Source organism: Betta splendens, chromosome 15 (assembly GCF_900634795.4).
Source record: "Betta splendens chromosome 15, fBetSpl5.4, whole genome shotgun sequence".
Taxonomy (NCBI): domain Eukaryota; kingdom Metazoa; phylum Chordata; class Actinopteri; order Anabantiformes; family Osphronemidae; genus Betta; species Betta splendens.
The window spans coordinates 16,918,394-16,936,365 of record NC_040895.2 but is presented as its reverse complement, the minus strand read 5'-3'; the positions used below and the strand labels follow the sequence as shown (position 1 = coordinate 16,936,365).

Here is a 17,972-nt window from a genome sequence, read left to right as displayed (position 1 = left end):
TCGTCCGTCAGTTGTCTCTGCTTTGGTGGCGGAGCTGCATCCGTTCCAGCTGCTCCTCCAGCTGATCCATGGATAAATCAGATGATGAAGCTCTGAGGCCGACGCAGATGTTGGACTGATCGCAAAGTGCATTCATGTGGCGTGACCCCACCCTGTCTGTCTGTGGGGGAGGGGCCGAAGAGGAAGGAAGCAGCATCACAGCAGCGACGAACCAGCAAAGATGAGACGCCAGCGGATCAGGCAGCAGGACAAACTGTCCTCACGCGTTCCCTCATAAAAACAACTGCTCAGCTTTTGTTTACATATCTTGAATGTTACCACGATCCCAGATCAGCTCGCACAAAGCGATGATTCAGAGCAGCAAAGGTTCAGAAACGCTGCGTTCTGTCCTCCCGCGAGCGACGCCTGTGAACGTCCTGCTCTTGGCTTCTTCTCACACACACGCACACACACACACACACACACACACACACATACATACATACACGCACACACACACACACACACACACACACACACACACACACACACACACACACACACACACACGCGCACACACATACATACACGCACGCACACACACACACACACACACGCACACACACACACACACACACACGCACACACATTTGTATAACATACTTGCTGCTTTACATGTTGCCCAGTAGTTCAGTTTGCGTAACCGTCCCCTCCAACGCAGTCCTACTTTCTAAATGACTCCTACTGTAAACAGTTCAGATTTACTCTGAAACCAAATTTGACGTGACTTAATGTCAATGAAAGAGAAACAGAGCTGAACTGCGCACGTTGTGACTGAACTGCTGCTGTGTCTATTGAGACACAGGATTGTTGCGAAAGCGTCGCTGAGCTCCTGAGACGCAGATCATTTCCTGAGAAACCAGCTTATCGTGATGAAGCTAAATGTGACACAAAACCATGTGTTTTGACTGAGCTCAGTAACTGATCTGCTCAGTGTGGACCTGAGCTCCGCTTCCAGGATGTCCACTTATGAGATGCAGGTGTTTACTGGAGATGCTGGGCTCAGTCAGTCCAAGCCGTTAGGAGGTTCCACAGATAAGTGTTGCCGTGGAGATTTTACCACCAGGGAACGATTTAGATCTGCGGTTAGAGCTCCGTCTTTACTGAACGCGTGGGGACGTGGCTGGAAGTGAAAAACCCACCCTTCAGCCTGTTCCTGTTGTTCCTTGTGTTTCTTTCCCCTGAGCTTCAGTGTTTGAATGTTTGCACCATCATTTACCGCCGTCACACGCATCAGCTGATCCGACGCCGCGTGCGATGCCCAGCGCGCGTGAAGCGTGAACTCCTCCTGTGCCGCTCGTCTGTGGATCCGGATGTGTTCAGACGCAGCCTCGACTCAAAGCGTCTGAGAGGAGTCTGATTCAGAGGCAGTGTCTCACTGCAGCTTCTGTGGAGCTGCTGTTGTGCGTCTGTGTTGCGTGCGCACACGCGCGGGTGTGTGGACGCGTCGTAGCTTCAGCTCCCTGTTCCTGCTCCTCTAATCTCTTCCTCTGATCTCTGAACGGACCGGACCGGACCGCTCTGATCTGACGGCCCGGCTCGCTCTCGTCACGGGACCGGAGCCACAGCGTCTGGGCCGACGCACAACCAGACTGCATTAACACAGCGCTGCACGTCTGGAGCCTGGTGCCGCCGGGCGTTGATGCCGCCTGGGCGCAGTTCGTGCGTGTGTGCTGTTTGTCTCGGTTTCAGGATGCAGCACAAAAGGGTTGCTGCTGAAAAGAGCCGAACCAGAGAAGGAAACTTACTCCACGCTTACGTCAGGTCGAAGGGACTCGAGGCCCAGCCTCACAGTGACACACGCTGAAGGAAGTCCTTCATTCCTGAGGAAAAACGCAGGGTCACGTTCTGGGTCCGTCCCGTTTCCCTGAGAGAGAAATTCAGCTGTGACCGTCTGCTCCAGCGTTTCCTCCTTCACTGTTTGTAGCGCTGGGAAACACAGACACTGTAGATGCTCTATTCAAACTCTCAGTTCTGTGACATTTCATAGAGAGGATGCATTTGCAAAGGTCAGAAGTCGGTGGGAACCTCCCTGAGCGCCGTCTGTTTAGCTCTGACTGTCTTCTGCTTTTAAATATCACATTCCTGAACCTGAACCTTTCTCCTCCCTGGTTCTTGTGTTGCTCTTTCCATAAATGTCTCTGCTTCACATCACATACTGAAGCCAGTGTTTAGTGAGCACTGAAAGCAGCAGCAGTTATGATGAAAGGACGGAGCAGGAAGGAAGACAAGGTCAAAATGGAGGGGAGTGGTCTGCAAAGCTTGTTTTAATCACATAGTTCAGTTTTTTTCCATTTGTGCTTCACAAATAACATCTCTAATGCAGCTAATTGTTCTAAAGGCTTAAAGTAGAACAAAATAACTTGTGGTCTGGGCATAAAACCCAACCTCGACCCAAATCCTCAGCACAACAGAGAGCTTGGCCTTCTCCAAAAGTCCCACAGAGCAGCTTGGGCCACTCGGTGCTCAGCAAACAAATGAGGTTTGACTCAAATGACTCAAAACGCACCTCTGCTGTTTCACCAGAGGGAGTGTGGTCTGGTTCAGTAGTGAAGCTGCAGAGTGGAACCTACAGCCAACGCTAGAACCCGCCTCATCTGCTTCACAGCCCGATTCTGTGCGTTCACCAGTTCACACGCTGGTCGCCGGTTCTGCCGTTCAAACACTCGCAGTCAATAAAGCCCAAAGTAGGAGGTGATGTCTCCTCCACTGTGGGACTGTGAACTTTGAGCTGCAGGCAAACACGCGCATCGAGCAAAGGGATGAGTGGAAGCCTGAGAAACGCTCCGATCGGCGTCGTGTGACGCACCCCGGCGCACGTGCTTTTATGACCTGCTGCTCATTTTATTGCTGGAAGTCAGATTAAAAGCGATTGAATAGCGATCACGATGAACACGATGTTCCTGCTTTGCTCAGGTTCCTCATACAGAAGCTTCTTCTTGCTGAGCTGGTTCTCTCTCGTATCTGAACTGGCCAAAGTCCAGCGCCTCCACAACAGCGTGGCACTGATGCTGTGAAGCGCGGCCTGTCCTCACACACAACAAAAGGAGGACGTGTGTCTCACAAAGGCAGGAACGGAGCGGGAGCGCGCGATCCGGGGTCTCAGAGCAGAAGCTGCAGATTGGCCTTTTTTGGCCTTGTTGTGTTTGTGTTTGCTCCGCGTGAACGCGCCATGTGGTGTAAAAGCTACGACATAAAACAAAACCTGCAAATAGACGCTTGGCTCAAGCTGTAAACAGCCCCTCCCCCTTACATTCCAGTAGCATATGTGATGACCATGAAGGAGCAGCCATCAGGGCTGATTACAGAGGCCTCTGGGCGCAGGAGACCACACGATGCTCAGCCTCAGACAGCGCGGCCCTTGGTTGCAGGAGGCGGCGGCGCAGGAATTTCCTCCATCCAGAGGGTTCGTGTCCAGATTTATGCCTTTGTTTACTTGTTTCTGCGAGGAAGCTGTGGAACGCCAACATCTGCACACTGGAAAGCGATTTAGAGCAAACACCTCGTAGATTTGAAACATCTCGCCGTGAAGGAGCAGCTTCAGGACAGGCAGAACCTGAAGAAGGAAACCTGCCTCCGTTGGTCCGGTGTCAGATCAGCGTAACCTCGTCATTAGTAAGTGTCCGCAGGGGAACAAACTATTTGTCACCTGATGCTGACACAGTATCCCAGCGCTAATCCTCCTGGTTGCTATGGAAACCGCTTCCTCCTCACTGTCAGTACACCAAGCACAGGTGGCTTTTAGCTGCTTAAAACTTTGACCAGATTGAAAGACACGCGTCACCACGTGCATTTTCCTATTCAAATTGAGGATGATCGACCAGGAGTCAAGAACAAACCTCAACATGTTTGCATGTGTTTTACATAATGCTGTCTACTACAAAGCAAATCATCACAGAGCAGAGGTGTTTAAATCCAGGAGGCATCAAAGAGGCCGCCTTTAATCATGGAACCACGGAACTTCACACAGTTTGTTTTTCATTATTTGTGTGTGTGTGTGTGTGTGTGTGTGTGTGTGTGTGTGTGTGTGTGTGTGTGTGTGTGTGTGTGTGTGTGTGTGTGTGTGTGTGTGTGTGTGTGTGTGTGTGTGCGTGCATGAGTCAGTGCCGCACATCGTGTTGTCTCCTCTAATCTCCCTCGGTAACAGGAGACCCGGCATCATTTCCAGCGTCACAGTCACTGAAGGCTCCTGTTTCAGCGCTGCTCCCATCTGGATTAAACACAGTCTGAAGGGACGGATCCGTCATGGCTGCAAGTTGAGTTCGAGGTTTGGTCACAAGCGCAGTGTTGTCAGTCTGAGATGAGTCAGAGGTCACGAGTGCGTCAGGCTAAAACACTTTATTCTCTCTTTAGTGCAACAGCCAGAGCCTTAAAGGTTCACATCTGTAACTGCAGCGTCTAATGTAGCGATGTGCTGCTACGCGTTAGCTTCAGATGTCAGTGTGTGTCTGACCTGCACACACCACACAACAGGAGGACGACGACTCAACAAACTGAGGTCATGAGAATTTAAGCATCTGATGTTCAACTGCCAGTTCTTACGAAATCACAAACAGGAAACCTACTAGTCTGTGGTGAAAACACATGATGCTAAAAACTGAGTACCACGAAACACACAACGTGACGTTTTTTGGGGAGGATCAGGACTCGGGCACCGCGGCAGCTAATAATTAGCAGCTGAGGTGTGCTTCGCTTCCCTCATCGACCTTGGCACCGGTCTGAGGCCGCGGCGCTGAGGTCTCCAGAAACCACAAACCTCACTCAAACGAGGACTTCGAAGGTGTGAAGAGGCAGTGACGCGGGCCTGAGCCGAGCCGAGCCGGCGGAGCGTGGAAGTCACAGGACCCGGCGCCGCTGCCAGGACCGGGCAGAGAGCAACAAAGCCGCTATTGTTGCTAGGAGAGGAACAAACCACAAAGAGCCGTCCTGGACCCACAAACAACAACACACACTGTGACTTCCACACGCCCGAACCTGGCGGCGCCATGAAGGCGCTGCGACCTCTCATGCCTGTAACGTGGGTGTAAGGAGTCCGGTCCTATTATACACATTAAAAAGCGGTTCCACCTGCAGCCTGGTGCCCTGACACCGCTTCCACACTGTACGTACGCGCGGCTGACGGCACTGACCCGCTCCAGCTCTGCCTGCTTCCAGCTGATCCAGGAGCAGCCGGGGGGCGCGTGGGGGTCCCGCTGGGTGGAGCCGCGCCCCGAGGCCCCCGGAGGCTGTGGGCGCGAGGAGACACCCGACCCCTGGCCTCCTTCACAGCCTCCTCTGTGCTCAGATCAGCAGCGCGAGCGCGTGGATGCATGAGCGGCCACGTGCAGAGGAAGTCGTGGTGAGGGTTTATGTTATTTTAGGTTCAGACTCTGCGTGTGTTGTTTCCATGGCGACCAGCTGGGGGTTCGGTTACACAAAGCCTATTGAGCCGCAGACCCCCTCGGTCCCGGTCTGGGAGGTGGTGCCGGGGACCGACCCCCTGCTGTCTGCAGACCCCGCCCACCACACACACGTCCAGTCATCAAGAGCCATCTGCTGCAGCACAGGTTCCACTGGAGTAAGAGGAAACCATGCGATGGTGAAGCACCGCGTCATCAGGGCCCTGATGGGCCGAAGCAGCCCAATGAATGGGCCTCAGTGAGGCCCGTGAAGACGCCGGCAGCCTGAGGCCGGGGTGTTGGCTCACCTTTCATCACAACAATGACCTGAAGCATCCGGCAGGTTGGAGTGGCTTCAAAACAGGCCCGAGGCTGTTTCCAGACACGCAGCTTAAGTTTATCTGGGCCCAGCGTCGGCCCAGCGTCACGCTGCTTTATGGCTCCGATGTTCTGATCAGTTCTGAAGTTCTCCCTCCGATCCACCAGAACCCCCCCCCCCGACGGACCTGAGGATTCCAGGTGGGGAAGCGTGTGGAGACACGCCCAGGCTGCAACGTCCCAAAGAGCCTGGAGCAAAACAGTCTATAGGGTCTGAATGGCTGTTGAAGCTGGAGCAACTTGTCCCTCTCATGTTTGATTAACGACTAGGTTTTGGGGCAAATGTGGGGGTTCATCAAGTTAAGCGCAATTAAATATAGAGTACGTAAATGTTTGTGTGTGCGTGGGAGAGAAAGAGAGAGAGAGAGAGAGAGAGAGAGAGAGAGAGAGAGAGCGCGCGCGCACCCCGCCCTCGCGCGCGCGCTCGCCCCGCCCCGCGCTCCGAGTCCCGCGGAGCAGATCACTTCGTTACGCAGTGAGTCGGAGACGACGTCGGCGTCAAAACAGGAAAAGTGTTGCTGTAAATACTGACATTTAACCGCCGAACCCGTCTCGTGGATCTATCTCGGTCCTGTTCCGGTGTCGGCCTGAGAAAGAAGAAGTGAAACAAGTGATTTCAGCCCGCCTGGACCTGCCTCGAGCCTTTTACCACTTTAACGTCAACAGGAGGTGAGTTTTTCAAAAAGTACGAGACTAAATAGAGCCGATAAATGGGTGGAAGGTTTTAACAAAGCACGGAACCGCTTAGACGCGGGGCTAAAGCGGCACCGACCCAACGAGTCAACGCTATAATTAACAGTTTCCAGTCGTTCTTCAACCGGAGTTTTCGTTTTTGCGGGTTCCAGTCGACGCGTGTGACGTGTTCGCTTCGACTTCACCGTTTAAATGTAATCTGTTTAGGTTTAAAAGCAACCTGTTGGGTCGGTTCCGCTGTGGTCCACATCTGGAGGAGCGGCTGCTTGTGCTGGTTGCTACCCTGCTTAGTGTAAACACAGAGCCAGGTGACCCCCAGCCCAAATGCCTGGGGCACAAAGCAGCTCAGGCTAATCCAATATTTAACGTAGATACCTGGGAATAATGTGTGAATGAGGCTTTTGTGTGTCTGTTGCTGCTTCTTTGTGTGTTTCAAGCTGAACAAACCTGAGATCTGCCACTATCTGCTCCTCGGAGCCTTTTCTACTGTGTGTGTCAAGTTTTTAATTCACATGAGCAACATTTTCCTGTGTGTGTGTGTGTGTGTGTGTGTGTGTGTGTGTGTGTGTGTGTGTGTGTGTGTGTGTGTAACCCTGCTATGTTTAGCCAAAAATTCCCAAACCACAATTGGGATGAGCTGTTTCAGTCCAGTCAGGGTTAAGTTTCTGTATCATTTGCGAATAAAAATAAGACTAAATGGAAAAGTATGGTCGTCATTTAAAAATAAAATGATTTTTATTTCTATCCAGCGATGTTTAATTTATGTTCTGTTGGAGGAGGGAGTGGATCCAATTAGCTGCTCATTACAGTATCAAGTTGCCTTAATGGAGGTTTGTGTGGTCCATTATTTGCTTTCACCAGTATCACAGTCAATGTTGTTGTGTTTGTGTTGGCCGTTTGTGTCACCGGAGAGTTTTATTTTGAAGTCGCTGAAGCAGCTGCGTCCCAAACAAACGGTGAATAAGGTTCAGTCCATCGTGACTCAGTGACTTGACACGGTTTCCACTTCCCCGACTAACGGCGCCGTGATCGTCATGGGACGTGCCCTCGCCCGCGGGTCCGAGCCCTCGCCCGCGGGTCCGAGCCCGGTCCCTGCCTCCAGCTGCTGGACATGTTCTCTCACCTAACCCATGTCACCGCAGCAGCACGTCCTCATTAATATTCCGGACTTACCTCGTACACTTTCTGAGGTTGAGGACAAACTAATTATAGTCACGCGTGTTTTTCCACAAACACAAATGTTGAAATCGTCGGTTCACTTGGTGTTTGAGCGTCGCAGTGTTTCTTTTAAAAGGGATCTGGCTTCAAACGCCGGCTCCTCCATCAGTCGTTGACTCACTTCTATGGTTTCAAGGTCAGTCGTTTCAGGACAGCACAAGTGGGAGATGTGCAGCTAATTATGAGGCCGTCCCATCACGTCTGTGCTACAATCCCGTTGCCGTTCTTCATGTTGACACAGAATCTGAATCTGCCGTGTCCTGTTTGAACAAACGCCTGACGGCATCCGTCTCTATCCGTTCACTGGCTGCTCACCTGTAGAATCACTAAACACAGTCGACCGTGACCAGTGATCAGTGCTGCCCAACCCGGATGCCCGGGGACCACTGGAGGTCAGTGTAATCCAGGCGGGTTAGCTGTAACGTTAGTGGCAGACCACAGTATGGAGACTCAGCGGAGTGCTGATGGTGAGACAGGAACCTGGACACCTGCTCATGGTTTGGGGTTTGTTCTGTTGGTGTGCAGCCACTGAGCCAAAGTCAAGAAACAGCCCCAGAACACGTTGGAGAGACCACAGCTCGTTTCACTTCCTACGCATCTTTCATTGTGAAAGTAGAGCATTGCAGCAGTTTGCTTAAGTTTCTCTTCTGACTTGTGATTCTGACAATGTAATGTGTGTACACACACACACACACACACACACACACACACACACACACACACACACACACACACACACACAGCAGTTCCAGTTAGCAAATGGATGAAGCAACCAACAGTTTCATCACAGAATGTTCATTCATATTTCCAGACAATCTCCCATTTCCTCTGTTCACTTTGCGCTGCTCCCAGGTTGCTTCAGCTACATAAAACCGAGTTGCTGGACACAACTGGTCCCAGTGTTTCAACCAGTAGCTCCCCCGCTGTGCGCTACCTTCAGGATGTCACGGTCTGATGACATCAGTATCATTTCCATTCATATCTGTTGTGGTAACAGGTCGTTGTCTGTTCACGTCTTGTGAAACTTGATGAAAGTGAAGCGTTTGGACAGACAGCCTGTCCGACCCGTTTTGTTGTTGACATTGTAAATATTGTAAATATTTGTCTGCATTGACAAACTAACCTGCCGTTGCAGCTCAGCTGTGGCTTTTTCCCATTTTTATTTCTTGGCAGGAAGTCGTGGGTTGGGCAATGTTAAGTATTGTCTGATGGCTTCCTCCCTGTTTCTTACCCTCTTCCTGCTTCAGTCCCTGAGGATGTGTAACTTATTTAGCCTTTTATACTTTAGATTTCAGTCCTACTGCAGCATATGCCTCCATTTTGATTTATCGTAATATTGTTATGATTTCTTGCTGCTAATTCTCACATACACACTTAAATTTCTATCCTGTTTTTGTTATTAGATCAGTAAATGCACTTTAGACACGGCCTGCACCCAGTGGACATGAGTGTGGATGAGTCAGCACCGTCACTGTTATGACATAAAATAAAGTAAACTAAAGTCAACGGAACGGTTTGAATGCAGGCAGAGCTCATGATTCAGCTGTGAGTGAGCAGGTTTCCTCCATCTCCGCCTCATTTAGGTTTAAGTCATTGGTCTGGTGAGCTGGAAAATCGCTGCCATTGTTTAAACGGCCGAACGAGGCTGATGTCGTCCTCTCTGCGTTAGCGTTAGCTGTGAACAAGCGCGTTCCTTTCCGCTCATCTCGTCTAGTGATTCTGAGATTTGTTCCAGCCGTCCTCAGTCGTATTATATATGTATTTGCTGAGGTCACAGTGGATGCTGGAGTTAAAGTGGAGTGGTTTGTATTAGGAGATGGTTTAAGGCGGTTTGGCCTCCTCATTCGTTTTAAAGCTGAAGTCGCTCCGGTGTTTCTGTCACTGCTGCTGATCTGCGTTAGCCTGGGATCTGGACACAGTGTCTTTGCACAGCTTACAGAGCGGTGACCTTTTACATGTGGAGTCTGAGTGACAAGTATTTGTTGATAATGAGAAATTCCTTTCTATTTTAAGTGATCGTGTGTGTGTGGGGGGGGTCATTGCCTGCGGCTGAAGCTTCTTCTTTTCCACCACTGTTGTGGTGAAGGACTCGACTTCAAGCTCGTGCCAGTGTCTCATCTGTGCGCTAAGTGCTGCTGAAGTGTCGCTGGCCAAGTCCAGGACCCCGAGTAGCAGCAGGCTCTGAGCCAGAGCTCACCCGACCCGACCCGATCCCATGCTGGGATCCAAACGCAGACGGAGCAAAGATACTGTGGCTAAGAGCAGATCAACTGTGAAATGGGCCTCGTGTGTCCACGAAGAGTTGAACTGAGGCCGAATCGAAAGTGGGTGGTGGACTTCAGCCGCCCTCATATCTGCTATCACACACGCACAGACCCACTCTATAGTTTGTTTTAATACAGTGCTGATTGTGGAAACCGTATTTACATAAACAGCAGAGCCACTGCTCATTTACTGTAGCAGAAAGCTGGGAATTTACTACCTGGTAGAAACAGAATTATGTCAGAGCTGCTGCGTTAGTACAAGGTGTCATTGTGTGATAATGAATTGATTCCTTTTAGTTTGCACAGGTGGAGCGTATCGTTAAACAGCGGATGGGTAAAAATAGCAGGCCGTCAGTAAATGCGAGCTAGCGCGTCAAACAGACCCACACCTTCCTCCCTCAGCGTCTTGACCCTCGATGATCCGGCTTCACGTGCGTCGCATCACACAGTGAACGCTTTCACTTTGAGCACATGTCAGTCGCCTTCAGCAGTTCACGGTTGCATAACCTGTGGTTCTCAATCACCTGCTGCTGCCTCCGTTAACAACATGAGCTCCCACAGCGCACGCCACCCGGGTCGGCGCCAAAGAGGGCGCACGTCTGACACGAACACATTCAAGGTTAAACGCTCAACGCTGCATTTATGTCGTCTCTAATTTTATTGAAAGATGTGACAATCAGGAGCCAAATGGTGTCTGGGTTCATCACCAGCGTTGAGGCCCCGGTTCGTGCAGCAGGTGAACATAAAGCAATAAAGGCTTAATGTGGCAGCGATATCGCCCAGAAGCCAAACACTTGGTGCTACAGTAACCTCTGGTGAACGTTCTGTTTGCTCATTAACTCTGAGCTGTGAATGATAAAATGGCTTGGCCTCTTAATATCTAACCGGCACAACCAGTGGTTTGGTAGGTTCCAACCCGCCGCCTGTAGGAAGCCAGCCTCCGTCTGCCTTTGTGTTTTCGTTGCGGCAGATAAACTGTACAGTCTGAAGTCAGGGCCTGCACAGACCGCCTGCTGTTATTTTACAGTCAGGACCGTGGCAAATATACAAAACGCTTGTTTATCCAGGGAGTCGGGCTCCGGCTTCATGCTTTGGGAAGCAGTCGAGTGGCTCAGAAACGTGTTTAGGTTTCCACACAACTCCAGGTGACGTGAGCAGGAAGCCGACTCTCCTCCACAACCGTGTTTCTGCAGAGCAGCCGACAAGCATGTAGCCACGCCAGGGGCGGGGGCTCCTCACAGGCCTGTGAGCCAATGGAGAGCAGCAGCTTTAGGTTTCAGCTGGGTGGAGTCTGCTGGGAAACGCATTAATCAACAGCTCCAGCTCACGGCCTCATAGCGTCACGCATGTTCCTCTTGGTCTCGTTCTCCTCCTTCTTCCAGGCCTCTGTCAGCCTGAGGAATCTATGTGTAATCAGCCGCTGGGGAAGATGATATGACTAAGGCTTTTATTTAGTTTCACTAAAAGCTACAGGAGCCAACTGGAATCCAGATGATGAAATATTCTGTTGTAACGCTGAGCTGCCAGTTGTGGTTTGTTTGTACTGTGTCATCAGAGCAGGAGCCAGAGTTGAAGCTACGCCTCCTGGTTTTCACCCTGAAGCTTGATTAAATTACAGTAGTAGCTTCGTCATGTGCCGTCACTCAGGAACTTCTGTAGAAATGTTAAGGGTCCCTGTTTTCTAATGAAGAGGCTTTGAAACGGTTGCTGCATACTATTATATTGTATATTCTAACTACACTATACTGGGTTTGACTTGCTAACTCTCTGTCCATCGTTCTGCCTTCTGGACGTCGTCGTGTTTGTTGAATGGTTTTCTTTAGGCCGAGCTGTTGACAAATACCTGTGGTGTTTGTTTTCAGGTTCACTTCCTGGCTCCCCTCCCTTTTCTCCCCTCCCTGTTCCCCCGGTGGGTGGAGATAAGTATGGGGTAAGAGAGCTGAGCAGACACACCGAGACAGCACAAGGGGAAGAGACCCTCTCACCTGCTCAGGTAGGATCACACAGCTCAAACTGAATCGTTACCAAAGTAGCTCATGATCAGGTGAAAGATGCTGAACGCTGCATCACTGGAGTCTGTGTAGTTCAATGTAGAGGATCATTACTGCTGTTAATTTCAGCCATTACTTGAATAATCCTCTCATCAGGAGGAAACGACAGGGGTGCAAGATTGAATCAGCGGCCGCAGATCTGCTCTGATCTGATGATGAGCAGCACCAGTCTCCGTCTGGCCAGCTCTCATGACTATAAGTTATGAATCTAACAGGAAGAGGGGGACGGCTGGTTTAGATCTTTGAACAAGCATGTGGTTCTGAAGTGAATGGAAGCTTGGACTTGGACGGACAACCCGAGAGTCGGTTATAAGATCAAAGAGTGGCTAATGTGCATCAGTGAAACTATGGCCCAGTGTGTTCACAGCAGAGAACCACAACAAGCAACGCTGCAGCCCCAGTCTCAGAGACCCAGTAGCGTCTTATTGAATAGAGCCCCGGAGCCCCAGGGGGCCACACCTACAGCAGGTTTCGATTGTCCTCCTCACCGGCAGGTTCAGCTGAAACAGAGCAAACCAAAACAAAGATGAATTTTCACTTTCCTAATGAAAATCACTTGTTGAATGACGCGTGGTTACCATCAGCCAACTTGCATATTACTCCACCTGGCCTTGACCCCCAGCTCCTGCAGGCTCAGCATTCCTGCGTGCACTCGCTGCAGTATGTGCCTGCAGCTTCAGAACTGGTTGAGTCGGTCTAAAGTGCACTTCTCTCGTGTCTCAATGCGATGCACTGAGCGTCGACACGCAGCTGCAGCACGCGCCGAGGGGCAAATGTGTCCCATCAACCTGAACCCGAGTCCCGTGGGAAGCACATGTGCAGCTTAGTGGCTAATAGGCAGGGCCCTCAGCTAAAACGAGGTGGGAACATATGGAAAGTAGCTTCACAGACTAACTGCATTTGTCGCGTCTTCTCCAGAGAAACTGGACTTTTAGATGTTTGGTTTTACACCGGACGTCTCTGTGCAAAACCTGCCCAAACACCACAGTTTCAACCACAGAACGGAAACCCAGAGTTTGCATTTTAGCTTTGGAGCAAAATCACTCAAACTCGGCCCAGAAAACAGTTTTAATCTGTTCCATTAAACAGTGACGTGACTCGAGTGCTTAGCTTCTATCAGGTTCTTCCATCTTCCATTAAACAAGCGCCTTCTGTGCAGCTGCAGGCGGCGCATGCGGCTCACGCAGGTAGGCGTGTGCTCCTCCCAGCGCCGCTAACGGCTGATGGTCCTGTCAACATGTTGTTCAGTGTTCTCCTCCTCAACACCCCCCGCCCAGTCATTTCCCAGAAGTCTTCTCTTCAGGCTCATACGGAAACGCACACAGGACAGGAAAGTGCTTTTGTCTGTGAGACACGGAGGAGTTAAAGGGAACATCTGTGTCTGCAGCGAGCGCTGCTGTTGGGGTCCTGTGTTGCTGTCATTTGCCTCTCTGGCTGTTTGCCAGAGCTAATTAGGAGCTAAATTAAAGGGCAAGCAGGAGACGAGAAGGAGGAAGGCGAGGCGGGGAAAGAGGATCAAGGAAGGAGAACGGGGGGCGGTGGCGGAGGCGAGTTGCTAGGAGGCCGAGGACGGATGCAGGCACATGCGTTAAACTAACGGAGAGCTCTGTCGCTGCTTTGTGTACCTTCTCATCTGTCTCCTGTTTGCACTGATCAAAGCGTGTCTGTCACTACATTCATTCGTCAACAAATCAGTGAGTTGATCAAAGGAAAACCACTCACCTGTGTCGCTGATTTCGTTACCTCAGGTTTGCCAGGAAGCAAAGCCGCTAATGACTTTGTAATGAGAACTAGATACGCTGTAATAACTAGTTCAGGTTCCAGTGAGAAAGAACTGCTCATGTTTGAGTCTTCTGCGATATAAAGAAATTATTAAATGTGTTAACTGATGTTAACTAAAATTTTAGGCAAAATTGCTCTTTTCAAAACCAAAACAAAAAGTACACTTTTTTTGTTTTACAGTTTTGTCAGCCTCATATTTATTATCATCACACACATGTTATTTATTTGACTATCTTCAGTTTAGACAGTTTTTCTAAAGTTTTTATTCAGAATATTTCCCTCTACATTAAAGTAACACACTTTTTGTAAACGCTCAACAAAGGTGATAAAGTTTGTTTAATTTTAGGTCCTGATCAGGTTTCACACATGCAAACAAAGAAGTTCTGCTTTCTGCCAGTTGTTTAGTGACTTTTATGAGCAGAAAACACACCATGTCATTTCCTCCACCTCTTGCTTGGCAACTGTGACTAAACAAATGCGTGTGATGTTCCAGGACACGGGACCTAAAAACGAGGCTGATGTGTTTTTGTGTGTGTCCAGGAGCTGACGGGTGCAGAGACATGGCGCTGCTGCGGAGTAAGCTGAAGCTAATGGTGACGGTGATGACGATCAACCTCTTCATCGTCATCCTCATCTTCCGGCAGAGCGGTCAAGACAAGAATGGCAGTGACAAGGTCCGGGTCCCCTCCAAGCCCTTCTGGACCAAACTGACCCCCGTGTCAGCGTACTGGAACCTGCAGCAGCAGATTCTGGACATTCAGAATAATCCCATCCTCTTGTCTAACTACAGCGCAGCCGAGGTGCCTGATTGGCTTATTGCTGCCAATTTGACCTCTGACCCCTGCAAACCTAACGTCAGGGTTACAACTCAGGTGAAGGACTACAACTCCCTTCCGGACCGCTTCAAGGACTTCCTGCTTTACATGCACTGCCGTTCCTACCCCATCGTGGTGGATCAGCCCGATATATGTAAAACGCCTCCGTTCCTGCTCCTCGCCGTCAAATCCCAGGTGTCGCACTTCGACCGGCGCCAGGCCATCCGTCAGTCGTGGGGACGCGCAGGCGTCCTAGCCAACCGCACGGTGGTCACCATCTTCCTCCTGGGCCAAGCCACCGCCTGGGACCATCACCCCGATCTGTCCCACAGCCTGCACGAGGAGAGCCTGCGCCACAGGGACATCATCCAGTGGGACTACCGGGACTCCTTCTTCAATTTGACTGTGAAGGAAGTCCTGTTCCTGGAGTGGATTCACACTCGCTGCCCTGGCGCTCGCTTCATTTTCAAAGGCGACGACGACGTCTTTGTCAACACCTACCGCATCCTGGACTTCCTCAAGGGGCTCTCGGCGCCCAAAGCGAGAGACTTGTTTGTGGGCGACGTGATCACCGAGGCGGGTCCGCACAGAGACAAGAAGGTGAAATACTTCATCCCAGAGAGCTTGTACGTAGGGAAGTACCCTCCATACGCTGGAGGTGGCGGGTACCTCTACTCCGGTGACGTTGCCGCTCTGCTCCACCGTGTGTCACAAAATGTAGTGCTGTACCCGATCGATGACGTCTACACGGGTATGTGTCTAAGGAAGGGGGGGCTGGGCCCCGAGAAGAACAAAGGCTTCAGGACATTTGACATAGAGGAGAAGTACAGGTCCAACCCCTGCGCCTACAACAGCTTGATGCTCGTTCACCCGAGGACCCCACAGGAGATGATAAAGATCTGGGCTTGGCTCAGCAGCCCGGACCTGAACTGCTAACGGTCCCCCAGCAGAGCCTCCAGCCTCTGGGTGGGTCAGAACACAACAGTTGGCAGCTTTATGTTAAGATGTTAATGTAATGGTCACTTGCAGCAAATTGTAGCACCTTGAGACGTGATGGAGAAGCTGTTGTTGGTTCCATCACCGTGTATTTGGACAGTCGATGACGCGACCCTGCTTTACTGTTGAACAAGCTTCACCCAAAGCTCCCACACATTCGTGTGCGCACACGTATTTATGACACATTATTTATAAGTCCTATTTAATGCTCTCACTGCATGTCAGGAGTTTGTCTTCGTGCTGTATTAAGTAAATGGGAGGACTCGGGCCCGGTGTGACTGTAAGCAGGTCTAGAACCAGCGCAGGAGAACCAGCGGAGCTACGCGTTGAACACTTCACAGTCGTTGTTGCTGGAGACAGTTTTTGCTGCTATTCCCATTCACACTCCCCAAAGTATTGTTCAAGTTAAAGTCCGTTCGTCTGCAGAGACACTTGGGTTTCGTTGTGTCTGTTTGAATGAATTCTTGGAGCTTTTACCTTTCTGTTTGGCCGCAGGTATCATTTTTTCTGTTACGCGTCTCTTTTTTTTAAGCAGTAGATGCAGCATGTGACGATAAGAAAGCGTGGGGTGAAGGTGAAGCGAAGACGCCACCCTTTCAGGAAACAGCAGGAGTCCTGCTCTGCACAGCTCAGCAGGTCTGAGCTCGGTCTGACGGGGGGGGAAGTCTACATGCTGCTCTTCCTTTACCCTCTTTGAGTGCATTTTAACTTCCGTGTCTAATAAGTGCTAGAACTCTCCTCGTGAGCGTCTGTGGGGCTTCAGTGCTGTTAAATGTGGCTTTACAGTGGATAAGACACACATGCTTAAAAGCAGAAAATGTGTTTGAGCTTTAGTTTGTTATTATAAAACTGTATTTAAAGACTATGAAAGAAATGCTGCATAAATTCCCTGTGTTCATTAATATTAAGAGGCTTTTTGTCTTTGTTAAGGTCTGAGAGAAATTTTCAAAGATGTGATTTCCGTGAATGTATATCCTGTTCCAGGACCAGTCCACTACGAAGCATAGTTTAAGGTCCAGCAGCTGGACTTTCCTCAGTATTCTGACTTGGCTTAATCTTTGCTGTCAATACAGAAAGAAATTGTATAAATGTGTTTTATTCGCACCGCTTGTTACACTTTTGAAGCCAGAGACAGGAGCGTGGCTACTGCTCAGTTAGAGCTCCCCCTGCTGGTCAGGACGGTCTTTACACGCTCACACTGGCTCTGTATATTTTTACCTTCACTTGTCAGGTGTCTCTTAGGTTTCTGACGTAATGTCTGCGTCTGATAAAGCAAACACAGACTCAAGGACCGAATGAACCTACTCATCATGTGTAAAACATTCTAAATTCTCACATACCAATAATCCATAAGCACATTCTGTTTGTCAGTTTATGGCTACTTGAAAGTTTTACACGTTATTGAAAGTCATTACCACATATTTTAACTGTTGCTTCTGTTATCCAAGTGACACTTTCTCTCTTTGTCCTCATCGTTTGTAAGTTTGAAATAAATCTCTGCCACTGCGCTATAATTAATAATTTAGCTGCTCAGGCTTCTGAGCGTCTGTGTGTCAGCTTGTACAGCTGATGGTGTTTAAGGCACTATAGTAACACTGGCTTAATCACTGTAGCTTCAAGTACCTTATAGTAACACACAGGACCTCGTTTTGCTCAGTAGAAGTCAAAAACAGGCAAAATGGATGGATACAAGTCCAAAAAGCAACAAGAATTGTTTTTGTGTCTACATGGTTGCTTCTTTCTCTTGCTAACGTGTATTTAAGGATCCTGGTATTATCTATTACCTGCACTATAGTCAGCCCCACCTCTGTGCCTGATGTTTGTACTGTATGTTTAGGAATCTCCTTCACCGCGTGATGAAGCGAGATGACGTTTTTAATGACTTGATCATTTCAATAAAATTGTATTTTTCTGTTTTCTATACCTTGTTAAAAGTGTTTTTATTGTTTAAATGACCCAAATAAATTATTATACATGTGAATAATTTTATCTTTTTACACCACATTCAATAAATGAGCTTCGGTGTGGAAAAAGGCCCAGTTAAAACTGCTGTGCTTGTCTCAACCTCAGTTCAAATGCTGGTTTTATTTTTCTTTCATGGAGCATGATTTTTCCTCTCCATTAAAAATTAACCAACTATTTTTACACCGAAACTACAAACATTACCAGGGTCAATCACTTCAGCTAGAAGCAGGTAAACATTAAACCCCTCACCTTGAACCGCAGCTCCGACCTTCTGCAAACTCCAGCTCTGTAAATCAGTGCTGAAATTTGTTTATTAGATTTGAGAAGACTACGATGTAAAATCACATGAAGCGTTGAAGCTGAGGCTCGTGTTGGTCACCAGCAGATGGCAGC

The 17,972-nt window shown here is 49.5% G+C and overlaps 1 protein-coding gene across 2 annotated transcripts; it reads left to right on the top strand.

Moving 5' to 3' along the window:
* Nucleotides 1-6,216: 6,216 nt before the first annotated feature.
* b3gnt2b (UDP-GlcNAc:betaGal beta-1,3-N-acetylglucosaminyltransferase 2b) lies at nt 6,217-17,535 on the top strand. 2 transcript variants are annotated; one of them, XM_029127261.3, is made up of 3 exons: nt 6,218-6,464; nt 11,833-11,963; nt 14,344-17,535. In XM_029127261.3, exon 3 carries the CDS (start codon nt 14,364-14,366, stop codon nt 15,552-15,554), a length of 1,191 nt encoding a protein of 396 aa, XP_028983094.1. In that variant the 5' UTR covers nt 6,218-6,464; nt 11,833-11,963; nt 14,344-14,363; the 3' UTR covers nt 15,555-17,535. The 2 variants fall into 2 exon arrangements, with proteins under 2 accessions (XP_028983096.1, XP_028983094.1); XM_029127263.3 differs by lacking the exon at nt 11,833-11,963 and having other exon boundaries at nt 6,217-6,464.
* Nucleotides 17,536-17,972: the final 437 nt, after the last annotated feature.